Source organism: Boleophthalmus pectinirostris, unplaced genomic scaffold (genome assembly GCF_026225935.1).
Source record: "Boleophthalmus pectinirostris isolate CB_2022bp ecotype Guang Dong unplaced genomic scaffold, ASM2622593v1 HiC_scaffold_2, whole genome shotgun sequence".
Lineage (NCBI taxonomy): Eukaryota > Metazoa > Chordata > Actinopteri > Gobiiformes > Gobiidae > Boleophthalmus > Boleophthalmus pectinirostris.
Genome location: NW_026571152.1, coordinates 27,089,910 through 27,110,673, shown reverse-complemented (window position 1 = coordinate 27,110,673; position 20,764 = coordinate 27,089,910). Strand labels below are relative to the sequence as shown.

General features: G+C 40.5%; 2 protein-coding genes across 6 annotated transcripts; one reads left to right on the top strand and one right to left on the bottom strand.

Annotated features, from left to right (window-relative positions):
- Window positions 1-154: 154 nt before the first annotated feature.
- Window positions 155-15,697, top strand: cnot1 (CCR4-NOT transcription complex, subunit 1). Of its 4 annotated transcripts, none has more exons than XM_055155176.1 (48): window positions 155-310; window positions 1,331-1,622; window positions 1,717-1,824; window positions 1,991-2,083; window positions 2,286-2,354; window positions 2,425-2,479; window positions 3,356-3,559; window positions 3,648-3,816; window positions 3,928-4,054; window positions 4,163-4,273; window positions 4,790-4,960; window positions 5,038-5,165; window positions 5,239-5,479; window positions 5,543-5,662; window positions 5,736-5,858; window positions 5,924-6,075; window positions 6,170-6,320; window positions 6,526-6,739; window positions 6,825-6,950; window positions 7,240-7,364; window positions 7,460-7,746; window positions 7,813-7,891; window positions 8,005-8,250; window positions 8,320-8,460; window positions 8,534-8,713; window positions 8,796-8,912; window positions 8,979-9,089; window positions 9,201-9,278; window positions 9,358-9,535; window positions 9,621-9,775; window positions 9,856-10,293; window positions 10,363-10,467; window positions 10,533-10,652; window positions 10,805-10,999; window positions 11,078-11,220; window positions 11,293-11,401; window positions 11,475-11,644; window positions 11,829-12,060; window positions 12,134-12,382; window positions 12,458-12,621; window positions 12,707-12,824; window positions 12,900-13,001; window positions 13,124-13,297; window positions 13,373-13,522; window positions 14,072-14,252; window positions 14,365-14,497; window positions 14,582-14,716; window positions 14,810-15,697. In XM_055155176.1, the coding sequence occupies exons 2-48, from the start codon at window positions 1,521-1,523 to the stop codon at window positions 14,886-14,888; spliced, it is 7,158 nt and encodes a 2,385-aa protein (XP_055011151.1). In that variant the 5' UTR covers window positions 155-310; window positions 1,331-1,520; the 3' UTR covers window positions 14,889-15,697. The 4 variants fall into 4 exon arrangements, with proteins under 4 accessions (XP_055011151.1, XP_055011149.1, XP_055011150.1 ...); XM_055155174.1 differs by having other exon boundaries at window positions 7,996-8,250; XM_055155175.1 differs by having other exon boundaries at window positions 1,985-2,083.
- A 566-nt stretch (window positions 15,698-16,263) lies between these two features.
- Window positions 16,264-20,505, bottom strand: setd6 (SET domain containing 6, protein lysine methyltransferase). Of its 2 annotated transcripts, none has more exons than XM_020935282.2 (9): window positions 20,411-20,505; window positions 19,987-20,064; window positions 19,752-19,896; window positions 19,549-19,690; window positions 19,163-19,357; window positions 18,939-19,077; window positions 18,681-18,858; window positions 18,462-18,595; window positions 16,264-16,974 (listed from the first exon to the last, which is right to left on the bottom strand). In XM_020935282.2, exons 1-9 carry the CDS (start codon window positions 20,435-20,437, stop codon window positions 16,654-16,656), a joined length of 1,359 nt encoding a protein of 452 aa, XP_020790941.2. In that variant the 5' UTR covers window positions 20,438-20,505; the 3' UTR covers window positions 16,264-16,653. The 2 variants fall into 2 exon arrangements, with proteins under 2 accessions (XP_020790941.2, XP_055011152.1); XM_055155177.1 differs by having other exon boundaries at window positions 16,267-16,992.
- Window positions 20,506-20,764: the final 259 nt, after the last annotated feature.

The window sequence follows — 20,764 nt, the reverse complement described above, 5'->3', positions numbered from 1 at the left end:
ACATTGAAATAGCAGTGCGAACATTCAGCAAGCCCAGATGCTATAGGTTTGTGTTAAAAAGCAAACAGCGAGTGGCAGTAATACCCGAAATAATAATGACAAATAAAACCCGTTTGTGTTTTCCGTGTGCATGACATGAGCTCCAGCACGCGTTTGCAATCGTGAACGCGCCTCGGGGACGCGGGGGAGACCGTCGCCATTTTATTTTGAAAATCATTTTGAGTTGGAACCACAGCGGTCGTTCATTTCATGAAGTTGGTTCAGTGAAACAAGAAGAAATGAATATTTAACCAACTTCATCATATGCACGGTGAGACTTGCTACATGTCCGCTAGTTCATATCTGGCGTTTTACATTCCCTAACGCACCCCACTAAGGTTTAAATGCAAGGTAGCCATTAGCCCGCAATCCGACTCGGGCTAATTGCTGAAAAGCAGCTGTCATTCTGGCCGCATGAAGAAACAATAACCGTGATATTGAGATTTCTATTGGTGCATGGGCTGGTTAATGTGCCCTATAGTTGTGATTCCAGTGTGTACTTGCTGGAGCGCAGTGGATAAGCTCTGTTTGGACGTAAACGGCTCCATAAACTAGTCGGTGTTCATGGAAAAGAGCTAATGCTAACGAGCTTTATGCTAACCAGATCGCGCTGGTAGCTTTAGCAAACCTCGGTGTGGTTAGCTGGGCCGCCACAGGATCGGATTTAGCATGCGGAATCAATAGACGTGTCTTAATTATATATTTTAGTTATATATCATATCTAGAACTACATCACCGTTTGTTTTTACATATAACAGCGGTTTGAACGCATATCGTGTACCTAAGCTAAATTAGCTTTAGCCCTTGCAACAATTTAGCTTTTTCATGATCGATTCTAGCTAACGTTTAATGCAATAGGAAGAATCCCCGAAGCATCGTGTATATTTATTACGATATTAAACTAGAAATTTCAGTAAAACGCATTGTGTTGACTCATGGTGTCAATCACTAGTGTCCAGTTGGAGCAATTAATGCCTGCGATGCATTAAACGTTTTTTAATGTGTCAATAATTAATATAGTTACTTAATTTATCATACATAATTAAACATATCTTTTCCTTTTATGTATGTAAAGATTACTGTTATGTCTACAACCATTGGCATCTTATTTTTAGTAGTGTTTTTGTTAAAAACCTGGCAATAAAATTTGTTTTAAAAATGTGATATGTTCTAAATGCGGCCCTCTCAAGTTATGATTAAAGCTGTGGTAATAATTGCTATTTTAAAGCTCACTTTTAGACTAGTAGTAGGTATACATCATAATAATGTATGTTCTGCTTATTCCATCTAGATGCTGAACCTGGTTTTAAACTGAAGGACTTGAAGAACTGGCCAACTGATAGAAGAGCCCATTTGGAAGCTAAACATTTTTCAAACCTTTTGGGGGGGGGGAGCAGAAGTAACCTATCACTGAAGTGACCAAAGGGGAATAATGGTGATTTTGCGCCGTGCTCGGCCGCCTGCTTCCGCCCCAACCAGCAATGAATCTTGACTCGCTCTCGCTGGCTTTGTCTCAAATCAGCTACCTGGTGGACAATTTAACAAAGAAAAATTACAAAGCCAGCCAGCAGGAAATACAGCATGTGAGTAGAAGTCTAAACATATCTTGAGTTAACCTTAATGTTGACATTTTATATCCTGTTCTTTACACTCCTGCATTACCAATTTATTTTTTAGATTGTAAATCGTCACGGCCCTGAGGCAGACAGGCATCTCTTACGCTGTCTCTTCTCCCATGTGGATTTCAGTGGCGATGGTAAAAGCAGTGGCAAGGATTTTCACCAGGTAATAACTACCGTTTTAACACAGTGGGTATATTACTGAATGGTGTAGTTTAATGCAAATGAATACCTACACAGAACATTTATATTACACCTGGCCTTGATCGTGACCTGCCTCTGTTTTCTCTACTTTGTCTCTTTCTTTGATTTTTAACTTGCCCAAGACACAGTTTCTGATCCAGGAGTGTGTGTCGCTGATATCAAAGCCAAACTTTATCTCAACTTTGTGTTACGCCATTGACAATCCCCTACACTACCAGAAGGTCAGTAGTAAATTTTTCACTCTTGTTTGGTTTGTTGAAATGGCCTTCCTATTTAGTACTTTTCCTAAGAATTAATGTAGTTAAAACATTTTTGTTATATTATGAAATATGTTTATATAAAAATATATATAAATATTGCTATTTTTTGTTTTTGAAAAATTTACAATTAAATTAAAATTGTTTTTATTTTATTTTTTTTTAGAGTTTGAAGCCATCAGCCCATTTATTTACTCAACTGAGTAAAGTTCTCAAGCTCAGCAAGGTTCAAGAGGTATAATTGTAATAAAACTTTAAAACAATGTATGAATTACATGAACTACATATTTATTTTTTCCCCTTAGGTTATTTTTGGGCTTGCTTTGCTTAACTCCAGCAACGTAGATCTTCGTGGTTTTGGTAGGTTTTCTTGACTTTTAATGTTCAGATCTTATTTGAAACAGTTGGATAGTTGTATATCTTACATGCATAATATCGCAAGATAGTTTTTTTTTTTTTTTTTCCTCACCAAAAACATGCCAGAAGAGGTTTTAGATGTCATCCATGCATGTTTAAGTATTTTAGCGATTTCTCCCGGACCCTACTGAAACACTTGCGGTTAGCTGCATTCTGCAATGTTCTGTCCACAATCCTACGTCAACTATGCTCCCACCTGACAGTTGTCCATAAATATATGAAAACATGGTGAAACGTGACTTGACAAACTCGATCCAACGTGCAATCATTTCATTAGCGAGATGCACGTTGATTGTGTTACGATTAATACAGGTAGCAAAGTGAAGAAAAACTCGGTCAAAAACGAAAGTGAAACTTATAAAACATGTTAATACATTGTTTTAGGTGAATATAGTGTTTTTAAAATAGAAGGCAACATGGTGATCTAAATATGTTATGTGTTCAGGTCTTATATGTGTCCATAGATAGAAGTGTATGATGTTTATTGAGCATATATTTAGCATATATTTTTTGCATATACCTTTTATTATATTATATATCTTGGTGTCAATATTTTAAAATCCATGACAGGGCCCACAAATTTATGTGAAGTTGTAGTTAAATTTACAAATGTGCTTTCCCCTTTATAAAAAAAAAATCATAGCATCCAATATATTGAGCAAAATGTTGACCCAATATACCAGAAAACTATATTAAATCATCATGGATAAACATTAAAAACGGTAGTCATTTCTTCTAATGACAACCAAGGCTTTCTGTTTTGTTGGAAAATTGAAAAAGGGATCACCTTTTGAATAGTTTTTTCCTCTCTTTTCTTAGCTGCACAGTTCATCAAGCAGAAACTTCCCGACCTCCTGCGATCGTACGTTGACGCTGACCTAGGAGGAAACCAGGAAGGTGGCTTCCAAGATATTGCTATAGAGGTCCTGCACCTACTGCTCTCCCATCTGCTGTTCGGCCAGAAGGGAGCCAGTGGAGTAGGGCAAGAGCAAATTGACGCCTTCCTCAAAACTCTTTGCCGAGGTATAACTGCAGGTTGCCATTATTCTAGAAGGTGAATAAAATGAGCTGTCTTTGCCATTCATTCACTTTATATTGATTGTTGTTTTAGATTTCCCCCAGGAGCGCTGCCCTGTGGTGCTCGCACCACTGTTGTACCCTGAAAAACGGGACATTCTCATGGACAGAATCTTGCCAGACTCGGGGGAGTTAGCCAAGACCATGATGGAAAATTCGCTTGCAGAATTTATGCAAGAAGTGGGCTATGGCTTCTGTGCCAGGTGTGTTTAGCTTTTAACATTAGCAGGACTCTTATGCAATCACTTGTTTTATTTTTCCTTTTGTCTCTACCCATGTTTGACAAGCAGCATCTGCCCTGTTTTGTCTTCCAGTGTGGATGAATGCAGAAACATAATCCTCCAGTATCCGGGCAGAGAGGTGACAGCAAGCCAGGTGGCGAGAGTTTTAGGGATGATGGCCCGCACCCATTCTGGACTTGCTGATGGAATTCCCTTACAGGTAAGCTACTTGCTTGGTAACAAATTTCAGTACTTTACTGTACATTTTTAGGTTTCCTAATGGTTAAACAAATTATAAAATGCACTTAAATGTACATCTTTTTTGCAGTCAATCTCTGCCCCAGGAGGCGGTATCTGGAGTGATGGGAAGGACAAGAATGATGGCTCTCAGGCACATACGTGGAATGTGGAGGTTCTCATTGACGTTGTCAAAGAAGTGGTATGTGCATTGTATTTTGACACATAAAAAAATTGCCAATAATATAGGTTATACTCTAATGTAATTTTCATTCAAAACACATTGTGACATTCCTGAATGAGTGGCAATGGCAAAACTGATGGGCAAAAGCAAATGAGTCATGAGATGTTTTTGTTTCTCATTTTTGTCAGTGGAGCTCCTATATGCAAGTCCAACTGACTCCTGCGTGTGATGCCTGAAATTCTCAGTGTTAACTGTTTGGACAGAGCTAGGTTGTTGGCTAACAGCAGCGGCAAGATTAGGGACACTCAGAATGACTAGCCCGTAATGACATATTTACGTCTATGGATGTTTCTTACCATTGACACTCAGTAACTTCCACATATCTAAACTTTGTCTAAACATTCTGTGCATAACCTCCAATTATTATTATTTTTTTTGTTACACTGTAAAATTAGGACTAAAATTAACAGAAACTGTAAACATTAGGTACAGTGCCTTTTTTTAATGTACATACTCCTGTTTTTCCTTTTTCAGAATCCTAACCTAAACTTCAAAGAGGTGACATACGAACTGGATCACCCAGGTTTTGTGATTCGTGATAGTAAAGGCCTCCATATTGTGGTGTATGGCATTCAGAGGGGATTGGGTCTTGAGGTCTTCCCTGTTGATCTCATCTATCGGCCATGGAAACATGCCGAGGGACAGGTAAATGCTGCTTTGTTTGTGGAGTTGCAGGTTTCTAAAAGCTGTTTACTTACCCAGCTTTAAATATGTGTCTTCAGCTGTCCTTCATACAACACTCCCTGATGAGCCCAGAAGTGTTCTGCTTTGCGGATTACCCCTGCCACACAGTTGCCATCGACATTCTTAAGGCACCACCTGAAGATGACAACAGGGAAATAGCCACCTGGTATGTCTTGCACTTAAAAACATGTGCTCTACTCAGTGGAACTGTATGTACAGTAATTGTCATGTTTTCACAGGAAAAGTTTGGACCTTGTAGAAAGTCTTCTTAGACTTTCTGAAGTGGGTCACTATGAGCAGGTGAAGCAGCTGTTTACCTTCCCAATCAAGCACTGCCCAGACATGCTGGTGCTGGCACTGCTGCAGATTTCTACGTCTTGGCATCAACTTCGGCATGAGCTCATTTCAACACTGATGCCCATCTTTTTGGGAAATCACCCCAACTCTGCCATAATCCTGCACTATGCCTGGCACGGACAAGTAAGTGTTAATCTTGTTAGTGCTTTATCAATGGGTACAATTTAACATTAAATTGTTTTCCAGGGACAGTCTCCTTCTATCCGTCAGCTTATCATGCATTCGATGGCTGAGTGGTACATGAGAGGAGAGCAGTATGATCAGGCAAAGCTGTCCCGTATCCTGGATGTGGCTCAAGACTTGAAGGTTTAGTACAGACCTACTGTTATATTGAGAAATTAAACAAAACACTTTACATAATGGTTTTATTTCTCCTCAGTCTCTATCAATGCTGCTGAATGGTACCCCGTTTGCCTTTGTTATTGACCTTGCTGCACTTGCCTCTCGCCGCGAATACCTCAAACTTGATAAATGGCTGACGGACAAGATCAGAGAGCATGGGGTAAATACAGGGATGAATAAAATGGCATTGTGGTTGTCTTGTTATTTAATAATTTTCTTTTTCAGGAACCTTTTATCCAGGCATGTGTAACATTCCTTAAAAGGCGTTGCCCTTCCATAATGGGTGGTCTGGCCCCGGATAAGGATCAACCAAAAAGCGCCCAGTTACCCCCTGAAACTTTGGCTACTATGTTGGCATGTCTGCAGTCCTGTGCTGGGTAAAATGCCACAATGTTTTTTCATTTAACCTATGATATGAATCACTTTCTAATGTTTGTGACTTTATGGTAACTTTTTCTATTGAACTTTCAGGAGTGTGTCCCAAGAACTGTCTGAGATGATATTGACCATGATTGCTAACTGCAGCAGTGTCATGAATAAACCCAGACAGCCGCCTCCTGGAGTAATGCCTAAAGTTAAGCACCCTAGCACCGGCAGTCTAGATGCCATCTCTCCAGTTCAGGTTAGTTGTAAATGAAATGCTGACATTGTGAATTTTACATTGTTTTGCAACACTGAAACTTGTGTTTTCTTCTAATAAGACAAACATTGTAAAAAGCTGATTAGCTATTTACCTGACAAGGGTGAAGAAAACACAGTTTCTATCTATAAAAAGAAGACAAAATACATTTTCTAAATATGTTTTGCAACACTGCTCTTCTGTGTAGATGGATCCTTTGTCTGGAATGGGATCCCTCAGCTTGGGAGGCACTGCCACATCTCACACTCCAAGCATGCAAGGTTTCCCCACCTCATTAAGTTCAGCCTTTAGTAATCCCCAGTCTCCAGCAAAGGCCTTCCCACCGCTGTCCAATACCAACCCAAGTACCCCATTCGGTGGTATTGGCAGTCTGTCAGCACAGCTTCCTGGCATGGATTCTGGTACAATACATTTTATATTTTTTTTAAAATGTACCTTGCCGTTAACAAGATTTGAATAAATTGAATCTCACTTCCTGTTTGGTAGGTCCTCTGGGCTCCGGCATTGGCTCTGGCATAGGCTCTAGTTTGGGGATGCCAGCTGTTAGCACAGATCCCTTCAGCACCAGAAAGATGAGCACACCAGGCCTGAATCCACCGACGTTTCAGCAGAGTAAGATCAAGGCCTGTAAGTGGAGGTGGTCGTGGTGTGACTGAGAGCCTGCCCAGCGCCGCTCACAACTGCATTTTCTCACAAATGGCAGAAAATTGTCTTGAGTAATGTTGAAATCATGTTAAAAAATTTAAGTAGTTAGACTTTTGTGAGGAAATGCAGGTCAGTCTTCCATTCACGTCTGCTTTTGCTGACAACCTCACTTGCCTTTGTGCACATGCAATGCATGGTAATGTTAAATCTGTTACTTTTTTATCACTGCATTTTAATTTTGTCATATTTTGTTCAGCGGACCTTTCTCAGGTGTGGCCCGAGGCAAACCAGCACTTTAGTAAGGAAATAGACGATGAAGCCAACAGCTACTTCCAGCGCATCTACAACCACCCACCTCATCCTACAATGTCTGTTGATGATGTACGTACAGATATGAATCCTTTTTTATTATTGCCTAAATAAGGCTTTCATATGTATTCAAATTGAATTGCCATTTATCTGTTGTGTCTGAACAGGTTTTGGAGATGTTGCAGAGATTCAAAGATTCAACCATCAAACGAGAACGAGAAGTGTTCAATTGCATGCTCCGTAATCTGTTTGAGGAATATCGCTTCTTCCCACAGTACCCTGACAAGGAATTGCACATTACTGCTTGCCTTTTTGGTGGCATTATTGAGAAGGGGCTGGTCACATACATGGCCCTGGGCTTGGCACTGCGCTATGTTCTTGAAGCCTTAAGGAAACCATTTGGATCAAAAATGTATTATTTTGGAATTGCAGCTTTAGATCGGTTTAAAAACAGGTAGGAATGATGCTTAATGTATAACAACTTTTCACTGGAATGTCATACTAAAAAAAACTTTTGCAGATTAAAGGACTATCCTCAATATTGTCAACATCTGGCTTCAATTGCCCACTTCTTGCAGTTTCCCCACCATTTACAAGAGGTATCCAATTTTCAGTTTATTGAGTCCACTTTTTTCTCAAAATATATTTACGACATGATCTGTTTATACAACTAGTAATTATGCTTTGTCTTTCGCATATCCTGTGTGTGCAGTATATTGAGTATGGTCAACAGTCACGGGACCCTCCAGTGAAGATGCAGGGCTCCATTACGACTCCTGGCAGTCTGGCCCTTGCCCAGGTGCAAGCGCAGACCCAGCCCCAACCACCTGGTGCCCCCAAAGTTCCTCCACCTGGCCAAGCTAGCACACTGGTCACTACTACCACCACCACCACCACAGTAGCAAAGACCACCACCATCACAAGGCCCACCTCTAGCAGTTTCAAAAAAGATGTTCCTGTAAGTTCTGCATAGACCTCACTTGCATGTTTTATGTTATTGAGTGGCTTACTGTGTGTTTTGTTTCAGCCCTCTATTAACACTACCAACATTGACACCCTCCTTGTGGCAACTGACCAAAGTGAAAGGATTGTAGAGCCTCCAGAGAATGTACAGGAAAAGATTGCATTTATCTTCAACAACCTTTCGCAGTCCAACATGACCCAAAAGGTGAGCAAAGAACATGTGAAAGCTTAATTCTGCTCTCGAACGCTGAAGTGACATTAAATGTATTGTATTTAAGGTTGAGGAGTTAAAAGAGACTGTAAAGGAAGAGTTTATGCCCTGGGTTTCTCAGTATCTGGTGATGAAGCGGGTCAGTATTGAGCCCAATTTCCATAGTCTTTATTCCAACTTTCTTGACACACTGAAGAACCCAGAGTTTGTGAAGATGGTTCTTACTGAAACCTACCGAAATATAAAGGTAAAAAACCAAAGCATTTTCATTCACCCTTTTCGTTTAACATGTCTTGGAACGTATTATCATTTTAAAAATATTTTTTCAGGTTCTATTGACTTCTGATAAGGCAGCAGCCAATTTCTCAGACCGCTCTCTGCTGAAGAACTTGGGTCACTGGCTTGGCATGATTACTTTGGCCAAAAACAAGCCCATACTCTATACTGTAAGTTTAATTAATAGATGTTTTATTTTTATGCTGGGGAAACTACTTATTTCTTCTTCTTGTCAGGATCTGGAACTAAAATCTCTTCTACTGGAAGCCTATGTCAAAGGCCAACAAGAGCTGCTTTATGTGGTCCCATTTGTGGCTAAAGTTTTAGAATCCAGTCTAAGAAGCATGGTAAGCTGGATGAGTAAATGTTGCAATTTAATACGTTTGGTATCTTGAAAAGATACAATCTAAGCAATGTTTTATCAAATTGTTTTTGTTTGTTTACCTTTTGTGTTGTAGGTTTTTAGGCCCCAAAATCCCTGGACCATGGCCATCATGAATGTGCTCGCTGAGCTGCACCAGGAACATGATCTTAAGGTCAGTGAACATTTAAAAACACATTTAAAAATTTCACTCTCATATTTAACGTTATTTAACCCCCCCTCCTTATCTGCAGCTAAACCTAAAATTTGAAATTGAAGTTCTTTGTAAGAATCTGTCATTGGACATCAATGATCTAAAGCCAGGAAACTTGCTGAAGGATAAAGAGAAACTGAAGAATTTGGAGGAACAACTTTCTGCTCCAAAGAAAGAAGCAAAACCTCCAGAGGAGCTACTCCCAGTATCATCTACAGGTGAATTGTTTAACTAGTTAAAACATTTCAAAACGGTAAACCTACTTAATTTCAATGATACTGAATCAAATTTTGTGACCTACAGGGGACTTTGTTCCATTTGCAGCACCGCCCTCAACCCCAGCTGCCACCACTACAACTTGCACCACCACAGGGCCTCCAACCCCTCAGTTCAGTTACCATGACATTAATGTGTATGCTTTGGCGGGCTTGTCTCCACACATAAACATAAATGCCAATGTAAGTGGATTAATTACACATGTTAATTTAGGGCAAACGATTGTTTATTGCAAATGTTTTTTGTTTTGTTTTTTGTCTAGATTCCCCTCTTACAAGCCCACCCTCAGCTCAAGCAGTGTGTTCGTCAGTCAGTTGAACGGGCTGTTCAGGAGTTGGTTCATCCTGTGGTTGATCGGTCCATCAAAATTGCCATGACGACTTGTGAGCAGATAATCAGGAAGGATTTTGCCCTGGATTCTGAGGAGTCCCGCATGCGTGTGGCCGCTCACCACATGATGAGAAACCTGACTGCAGGCATGGCCATGATTACTTGCCGTGAGCCTTTGCTCATGAGCATCGCAACCAACCTGAAGAACAACTTTGCTGCTGGACTTAGGGCACCAACACCTCAACAGAGAGAAATGATGGAAGAAGCCGCAGCACGGATTGCTCAGGATAACTGTGAACTGGCATGTTGCTTTATTCAGAAAACTGCTGTGGAGAAAGCTGGCCCCGAAATGGACAAGAGACTAGCCACGGTAGGCTGTATAGCACATGTTATAATTCTACTTTTGTAAACAACACTAATATTTGTGGTGACGTTTTAGGAGTTTGAGTTAAGGAAACATGCACGTCAAGAAGGGCGACGTTACTGTGATCCTGTTGTTCTAACCTACCAGGCTGAACGCATGCCGGAACAGATTAGACTCAAGGTAGTAATCATTATTTCATCATGGTTGCAAGTTATTTGATAATAAACAGAACTTTGTCAACATAGGTTGGTGGAGTGGATCCCAAACAACTGGCTGTCTATGAAGAGTTTGCCAGGAATGTTCCAGGTTTCTTACCCAGTAATGATCTCTCTCAGCCCACTGGCTTCTTGGCTCAGCCAATGAAGGTTTGTGTTTTGTTGTTTTTGTTCTCATGCACTTGATTTGTTGAATGTTCCAGAAACATTGTTCCAGTATCCCTGTAGTACTTAACTTAGTAGTGTAAAGTGTCATTTGAATTAACAATGTATTAAGATGTTAATTCTTTTTAAACTTTTAGCAACAGGCCTGGGCTACAGATGATGTGGCTCAAATTTATGATAAATGCATGGCAGATTTGGAGCAGCATCTTCATGCCATCCCTCCAGCACTAGCAATGAATCCATTAACTCCGGCACTCCGCAGTTTGCTGGAGGCTGTAGTATTGGCAAGAAACTCCAGAGATGGCATTGCTGCACTAGGCCTCCTTCAGAAGGTACACTTACTTTTTATATGGAAAATATAAATAATTTACCATGTGAAGCATAGGGACTAACCTAATTCTATGATTCAGGCCGTGGAGGGACTGTTAGATGCTACCAGTGGTGCAGATGCTGATCTTTTGCTGCGCTACAGAGAGTGCCATCTGCTGGTGCTCAAAGCACTGCAGGACGGACGTGCTTATGGGCCGCAGTGGTGCAACAAACAGATCACCAGGTAAAGAAGACTCTCTGGTTTAAATGCTACATCTAAAGGAAAGGCCTAAAGCAGTCTGGCTTCTCTTCACAGGTGTCTTATTGAATGCCGAGATGAGTACAAGTACAATGTGGAAGCGGTTGAACTTCTGATAAGAAACCATCTCGTGAATATGCAGCAGTATGACCTGCATCTGGCCCAGGTATCATCTTGGACCTAATTTTAATTTTATTTATTGTTTATCACAAAACATTGACACATCCTTTTTTTTTCAGTCAATGGAGAATGGAATGCACTACATGGCAGTTGCTTTTGCAATGCAGTTGGTGAAGCTGCTGCTGGTGGATGAACGTAGTGTGAGCCATGTCACAGAGGCAGACCTCTTCCACACCATCGAGACTTTAATGCGGATTTGTGCACACTCACGGGCCAATGCACCTGAGGGGTAAAGGGCTACTTTGTTTTTGTTAAGTTGATGTCTTAATCAAATTAGAATGAAAACAGACATATTTTACATAATGTTTATCACTGGTTTGACTTTGTTCCAATAAGACGAAAAGTGAAGAAGAAAAAAAGTCTATTTAAATGAGCTTCATGAGTTTTCCTTTTTTTTTTTCCTTCCCCCTCAGACTTCCACAGCTGATGGATGTCGTTCGATCCAACTATGAGGCAATGATTGATCGAGCCCATGGTGGACCAAACTTCATGATGCACTCTGGCATTTCCCAGGCTTCCGAATACGATGATCCCCCCGGCCTGAGGGAAAAGGCGGAGTACCTTTTGAGAGAGTGGGTCAATTTGTACCACTCAGCTGCTGCTGGCCGGGACAGTACCAAAGCCTTTTCTGCGTTTGTTGGCCAGGTACTCATCTCTATTAAAATTTTTATTATTTTTTTTCATGTAACATTTTGAATAAGTATTTGCTTGTTTACAGATGCACCAGCAGGGTATCCTGAAGACTGATGACTTGATCACAAGGTTCTTCCGACTGTGTACAGAAATGTGTGTTGAGATAAGCTACCGGGCACAGGCTGAACAGCAGCACAACCCAGCAGCCAGTGCAGCAATCATCAGAGCGAAGTGCTACCATAACCTGGATGCCTTTGTGCGGCTCATAGCCCTTCTGGTCAAACACTCTGGAGAGGCAACAAACACTGTAACAAAAATCAACCTCCTCAACAAGGTGTGAAAATGGCATCACATTCATCATCAAAAGAAAAAGGAGACGTGTAATAAATTTGAGCACTTGTGTTTCCAGGTGCTTGGAATTGTAGTTGGAGTGTTGATCCAGGACCACGATGTGCGTCAGACTGAATTCCAGCAGCTGCCATACCACCGTATTTTCATCATGCTGCTGTTGGAGCTCAATGCTCCAGAACATGTGTTGGAGACCATCAACTTTCAAACACTGACTGCCTTCTGGTTTGTATTCCTTTGGTCTCAGCTACTGTGGTGCTATGAACACTATCGAAGAAATGTCACAGAAATATTACATTGTGCTTTGCAGCAATACTTTCCACATCTTGAGGCCCACCAAAGCTCCAGGGTTTGTGTATGCCTGGCTGGAACTCATCTCCCATCGCATCTTCATTGCACGGATGCTAGCACATACACCCCAGCAGAAGGTATGTCCACACAGTGAAAGAAGTGCAAATCCTCAGTAGAATCTTTTACTATTTGCTTTGTTTGTTATGTTGAAGGGTTGGCCTATGTATGCACAGCTGCTGATTGATCTCTTCAAGTACTTGGCCCCATTCCTGAGAAATGTTGAGCTCAACAAACCTATGCAAATCCTGTACAAGGTGTGTGTGCGGCTGTTTCAGGATTCATGAATAAAGTCCGCAGCCTTGTATAATGAAATAATACTGCACTAGTTGCATTCATTGCTGTTGTCTAAGTCTTGTTGTACTATTGTCTCATTTAGGGCACCCTGCGAGTCCTTCTGGTCCTGCTGCATGACTTCCCAGAGTTTCTGTGCGACTACCATTATGGCTTCTGTGATGTCATCCCACCAAACTGCATTCAACTTCGCAACCTCATACTCAGTGCCTTTCCACGCAACATGAGGCTCCCTGACCCTTTCACACCCAATCTCAAGGTTATACACAATCTTTAGGTCAGCCATTTTTTATTTAATTAAAAATATAAAGTAAATTGTACTTTTCTGTGGCAGGTGGACATGCTGAGTGAGATCAACATTGCTCCTCGAATCCTTACCAACTTCACAGGTGTCATGCCCTCCCAATTCAAGAAGGATTTGGATTCGTATTTGAAAACGCGCTCACCAGTCACTTTCTTGTCTGAGTTGCGCAGCAACCTGCAGGTTTGTTGAGTTCTCAAGGTTTTTACATTTAGTCATTTGGAGATTTAATTTAAGTGACCGTGGTGTTTGGGCTTTGGTTCACCCCCCCAGCCCGGGGGTGGGCAATTATTTTTTTCACGGTGCTACATGAGAAACTGAAAATATTGTGGAGGGCCGGGCCAAAATGCTTAACTCAGTTCTCCATAGTATTAATTTCATGTCTTTTTATAAAAAGCAGTCAATAGCATTTGATGAGCTCTTGAGACTGGTAAGAGTTAGTATTATGAAGAAGCAATTCAAAATTAAGTTTGCCTTACAAATAAATGTATGTCATAAAAAATAACACCTCTAAAATAAAAGCAATGCAGCTTTAGTCATGCATGCATGCATGAGGTAAAATTATGTTTGACCGGCCTGTTTAAGTGAATTTCGAATTACAAAACAGAGTCAACCAAAGGGCCTGGGAGCTGTACAATGCCCAGGTCTGCTTCAGCCGTTTTCTGGGTGCGGGTCAGTAGGCGATACATTTCCTTGCAGGGTTAATGTGTTATGCCCTTCTTTGTTTTCCAGGTGTCCAATGAGCCAGGAAACCGCTACAACATCCAGCTGATCAACGCACTGGTGTTGTATGTGGGCACACAAGCGATTGCTCACATCCACAACAAGGGCAGCACTCCCTCTATGAGCACCATCACTCACTCGGCACACATGGACATCTTTCAGAACCTGGCTGTGGACCTGGACACAGAGGGTGAGATGGAATTCTTTGCATAATCCAAACACATCCAAATTTAACTTAGAATTGTTTATATTTTAGTAGTGAAACAATACCCATTTATTTAAAAAATGTTTCTTTGTTGCAGGCCGCTACTTGTTCCTGAATGCAATTGCAAACCAGCTGCGCTACCCCAACAGCCACACTCACTATTTCAGCTGCACCATGCTTTACCTCTTTGCTGAAGCCAACACCGAAGCAATTCAGGAGCAAATTACCAGGTGGGAAATGCTTCTTACATTGTCTGTGTAGAAAGGGCATTTGTTGATTATTGTGCAACTTGAATAATGTTGTCCTTTTCCTAGGGTCCTGCTGGAGAGGCTGATTGTGAACAGACCCCATCCGTGGGGCCTCCTCATTACCTTCATTGAACTGATCAAGAACCCTGCCTTCAAGTTCTGGAGCCATGACTTTGTACACTGTGCCCCTGAGATTGAAAAGTATGTGCTTGCACCACACAGTAGTCTTACACACAGTAGAGGTGGTAATTTATTTCAGAGAATTCATAACATGTGGTTTCCTTGGTCTTTCAGGCTGTTCCAGTCTGTGGCCCAGTGCTGCATGGGACAGAAGCAGGCTCAGCAGGTGATGGAGGGTACTGGTGCCAGCTAGCCTGCGCCCCAGCCCGACTGTAGCCCTTGGGAGAGATGCAGCAGCCTTTACCTATTCCCTACCACACACATACACACCTCCCTCTTCACTGTTGGCATTGGATAAACTGTCATTCAAACAGGGATGAGAGGACTACTGCGTGCCGATCTGAAGTATTTTTTTTTTCTTGTGTATTTTGGGGCTGCTTGACATGGAGCAAATTTGGACATGGTGTTTAATATACTTTTGATGCTTTGATGTAAATATTGGAAAAAGGGAGAACAGGAGAGTAGATATGTGGAGACCATTAACCATGTCAACTACATTGATCCTGACATTCACTACCAAAGCCCTTGGTTTGCTCCCCTCCCACAAAGATCTTTTCTGACTTTTTGTTTGCTTTCAGAGGCTGAGCGGTTGTTTGAAGTTTAAAAAGCTGCCTGCTACTTTTATTTAAATCCTTTTTATCCCTGAGTGAGACAGGAAGATGTGCTAGTCTCCTAAGGGGGTGGGGACTATTCCAGGTGTGTCATGTGTGGGTGAGAAGCATTTACTGCTGGGGATAGCCTTTGAAAATGGCTCCAACAGTCTCTCCCTGGCATTGTAAAATTGTGCAAAAGTGAAAATGGTGGCATCGTATCTTGACAATTTGTACAAATATCCAAATTGAAGAACAATAGGACCAATACAGCCCATTTTGTAACATTTTGAATGTTTTGTAAATGTATTGGTCCATGTGTTGTATTTTGTAGTCCTTTCTAGTTTGCCTTTAGTTCTTGCTACTTAATTGCAGTATGCATACATACAGGAAATAAAGCAATCAAACTGCATTGTGTTTACATTACATCTTGTGACTGGAGGTACAAGTGCAATCCAATACATTATAAGATACATTTTTGTTGTTCTTGCATTAGTTTGAATCAAGAAATTAAACTCTAATTAGTTATACCAGGCTGGGTTTTTACATTTTATAATTTTAAACTCATGACTTGCTCTTGATTAAAAAATTTTTTGAAAAAGTATAATGTGGGGAATGTCGAACTTCTAAGATCCTGGCATCAAAGTCAAACTCGTGTGTAATCTGAACTTTTAATGCCTTGTGTGGGAGACTGAACTAGTGTATATGGCAGCTTTTCATGTTTTTCTAATTATTGCTTTATTTGTTGGGATATGACTAGATATAACTTGACCAAATTCCAAACGTAAATACAGGGACAATTTGCATGCAACAGACAATGCAATTATTTTTCTGTAATTTTACAGTATAGTTGCTAGGTAAAGGTTAACCAGGAAGGGAAATTCTAAACATCTGAACTAGCTGCTTTGGGTCCAGAGCACAAACTTCATTACTTTACAAAGGTCTGACTCTGGTCAACAGTGAACCTCCCAGAGTTCAAATGTGTGACTGTTTTGCTCAAATGCCATCTGCTATGCTTCTGGGTACAATCTATGGGTATTCTCCAGACAAGGATGGGGAAACCTCTGGGCTGGTTGTTTTGGAAGGTCCAAAATTAGTTTTTATAGTCAGTCAAAACAAAAGCAGTTGTTACGGTACCCAGGTGTTTACATTATTCTACCCCTTGATATTTTGTTTTTTGATTTCTTAAAAGTCAGAAATGGTTCCATTCAAAAATGTGAATGAAAAATTTGTATAAAATTGCAGCATATAATGTCTAAAGAAAACTGTACTGCATTTTTTAAGAAAGACATTTTATTGTTGTTTCAGTGGCTAGCACAAAACTAACTATAGAACAAGTAGGTTCATTAAGATTTTTGATAAATTATCTTAATTTGTAAGTTCTAAGAGTTTATACAGAATGCTCTTCTGTCCATATCGCACATGTAAAGCCCTCTGCTGCCTGCTACTCAACTTGGCAAGGGCTTCTTTGTCCTCAATCAACATCCTATCAGGGTCATCTTTTCTCTCCACCACCTCATTGCTGTCTGTGTAACAGCTTAATGTCAGTCTGGCCGCATCATGAATAAGCTTTTTCCATATGATCTTTAACTTGGGTAATCCCTCATTAGAGAAAACCAAGGCAGTATCATCATCGTCGTCATCATCTTCTTCCCATCCTTCATTTTCTTTGAAATCCAAGAACTCCTCCTGTGACATACAAAACACCTGACAACAAACCTTAAGTTAGGGTTTTTCTAGTATACTGACTAGAGCCCGACCGATATATCGGCTGGCCGATATTATCGGCCAATATGGGCACCTGGAGACATATCGGCTATCGGCCGATATGCTTGCTGATTTGGGCCGATATTTCACGTGGGCATGTTATACCTCGTTATAAAGCTTAGACTCTCTACATTATGTTCATTTAATCCAATTTACAGACAGATAAATGTCCTAATATGTGGCTCTGCATCAGTATTTATCTGCGGTGTAATTTGTCTGTGTCCGTACTGTCCCTGAACACACCACCAGAGTGACGTCACTTCACTCGCGTGTGTTTGTTTACACCCGCAGTGGTGCGCAACACTGAGATTATTTTCTTTTTCGGACAATCGGTTTGAGTCTGGATTAAAAGGACATTTATTAGTGCAGACTTGTGATGTGAGGAGGAGCCTGTGTGAGCGCTGAGTGTTGGAAATACATCGACTTTGAAGCTAGTTTAGGTTTTGTTAGCGGTTAGCTGCTGTAGCTCCCGCACATAAACAGGCTGTTTTCTATTGGTCTGTTGTAAAGTGACTAAATTGGCCGTATATTTGTTACTGGACCTGCATTGATATGTAAATGAGCTGTGAATAGACGTGTGAATGATCCACATTTATGCATATAATTAACTACCGCGGTGCGCAGCATTTACGGCTAAAGGCTAATAGCGATAGTTTACTAGCTAGGAGTTAAGGGTCGGTCGCGATCGAAGCGGCTCTTAAGCGGCTCTTTGAAGCGAACAACGGGAGCCTGCTTCTTATCGGGAGCCGTGTTTTCTCTTTTTCTCACTTTTTCTCTTCATGCCGCATGTAGACCCGTAGTTTGACAGCAGCAGCGGCTGAAAACGAAACTTTCAGAAATCTGCGTGTGCATAGGATAAAAAAAAGTGCATATTTGGCTGTAGTTCAGCATAAAATGAATAAACCAGGACTAATCTTGGGCTCGAGTGAAGGAGAGAGATAGAAACCGAGTCCCGACTCTCAGTCCTGGTTCAGTTCTGGTTTAGTTCTGCTTGCAACAAAACAATCTCAAGAGTCGCTTGGGAGCCGAAAGAGCCAGCTGCTTTAGTGAGCCGAGCCAAAAGAGCCGGTTCTCCAAAAAAAAAAAAAAAAAAAACTGGAATACCCATCACTAGTAGCTAGAATGTGATGCAAAAATGCCATTAGGCCAATCTACTGTATGTAAATATGATGTAAAGAGTCAAAATAACAATAAATGTTGCCTAAATAAACCCAATTTAGAATCCACGATCCAATTTTAATCAATTCAAGATTTACAGTGAATTTTTACATCACTAAATATATCGGTGATTATATCGGCTATCGGCAGCTTCAAACTCCCATTATATCGGTTTCATATCGGCCACAACAAAATCCATATCGGTCGGGCTCTATTACTGACTATATGAAAGAAATCATCTCTTTTCTCACCTTCAAAACAGTATTAAGAGCGGTGTCTGTGAGACATCCCTGGTTTCCAAAAATGATTGCATTATTCCCTTCCATTTGATTCAGCAATCTCCACTTGTCATCCAAATGAGACAACTCAAAATCAGTTTTAATATCTGAAATGACAAAATAACACTATAAGTAACAGTGTATTTAAATCACGAGGAGGACCATGACATTGGCTTTTCTTTCTAGTTTCACCTTTTGCAGCTGTGTAGAAGCTCCTCACAGTGATGTCCACTGTGTCATTGCTGTTGCTTGGAAAAGGCTCTGTGAATCCATACATGTGCAGTAGCTGCCAGTTTGCCATCTGGCCATATGTGTTAAAAACCTCTTCACCTTTACAAATTGGCCGTATACTTACCATCTTTAAACTCTCCTGAAAAGCAGAAGTGTGCAACAAAGCAGACTCAGCAAATAGATAACCAAGATTGTAAGGATACAGAGGGTTTTTCTTACTGTGGTGAATTCCAGATTAGCATTGTGATTTGCTATGTGGTTTAGCATATCGGCCATGGGAACCATCATTGGGGGATTTGGTGCTTTATCTTCTTCTTCATTATCATCATCATCATCATCTTCATCGGGTTCTTGGAAACTACAATGAACAAGTGGAGAGGCACAAACAAGTTTATAAAAGAAAGTTTGATTATATAAATGTGTGTATACTGTATGTGTCTAACCTGTATGCCATGACAAATGCTACTAGTTTTGTGTAAAGATCCAGAGTGTGTATGTCAGGGCTCCAGTATTCAGAATATTTGGTGATCAATGGGAGAACAATATCTGAATATTCTTTATGAATTTTCTCTAAGTCTGTGTTCACAGCTTCAGGAATTCCTGTTCCCTTTAAGAGTGTATCCCTCTCTTCTTTAGACCTGTCGAAAGCAAAGAAATGTATCAGAAAACAGGGCTGAATAAAACAGACATTTTTTTGCCTTTTTTAAAAATTAAAAACATATGCATTTTTATAATCATCATAATCCAAATGCTTGTCTGTCTGGTCATGATTTGATGTAAATCCAATTCAAGTGCACAGCCTCATTCATTTTTTTGAAAACTGAAATACCAAAACATGGGATGGTCCAGTTTTCCAAAGTCATTCCACAGAGAAAGGTATGGCCTCCAGAGTGACTGTGGTGATGTATACTCGTGCAGCAAAGCCAGGAGCAGACGGACCCAGCCTGAGGAACTGTCCAATGTACTCTTTTCTGAAATTAAAAAAGAAAGAAGAAGAAGACTGTTGCCACAATTGCCTCAAGTTGTAACTACCTTTGTCTAGCACACCAGAGACCTTTGATGACTCCTGATGAAGAATAGCTTTTCTGGGTACAGTAAACAGCACCTCTCCCTCATCAATATCTTCTTTGGCCAACATCCCATACTCTGCCACAGTGCCTTCAAGACTTACACAAACCTGAGGAAATTACACAGACTGACTCAAAGTTTTCAAATGTATATATGCTGTCTGTGAATTTTACAGATTCACAGCAGAAATTAACTTTACCTTCTCACTTAGCTCCAGACCTATTTGTCCACACCACTGGAGAAATATATTCAGACTCTCTTGTCGCTCTTCAACAATCTGCCAATTGGAAAACAAAATATTTAGTAGTACCAAGCAAAATCATAAAAGCATAAACACAATCTAACAGCAATCATGTCATAATAATCATTAGAAGTAGGATAAAGAAAAAAGAAGCAAAAACACAAAGCATATGCGAAACCTGTTTTACTGACCAGCAATGTACAAATATATCAGTATTGCCATGTTATACCATATATACAGTCCATAGATATATCTATGTACACAGTCTATGTGTTATACACGTGCAGCTAACATCCGCATCTACAGCATGGATGCACATGGATATACCATTAGACAATTCCTCCCTCATTAAACAAGCCTGCAGATAAAACTCAAGAAGTACCTTCGCTCGTTTCGGCTCTGTGGCCATTGTGTAATTTAAATACTAAAATGTGGCAGCACGGATGAGCTGTAGTACTACACTTTGTAATACTTTTTCTTCTGTGGCGGGTTAGTCTTTTTAAGGCTGCCCTCTAGCGAGGCACAGTGGGCCTACAGGTCATTATACATTTACTAATAAGATATTTAAGTTCTTATACTTCATGCATTTATTACCAGTGAAACCAGATAAGATGCACGTTCATTATTGGGATGTGTGTTTGTTTAAAAAAAAAAAAAAAAATCCTAATAATAACCACGCAAACGTGGACCTTATTTGGTTACCTTAATAGTAAATGCATAGATATAATAGTAATAG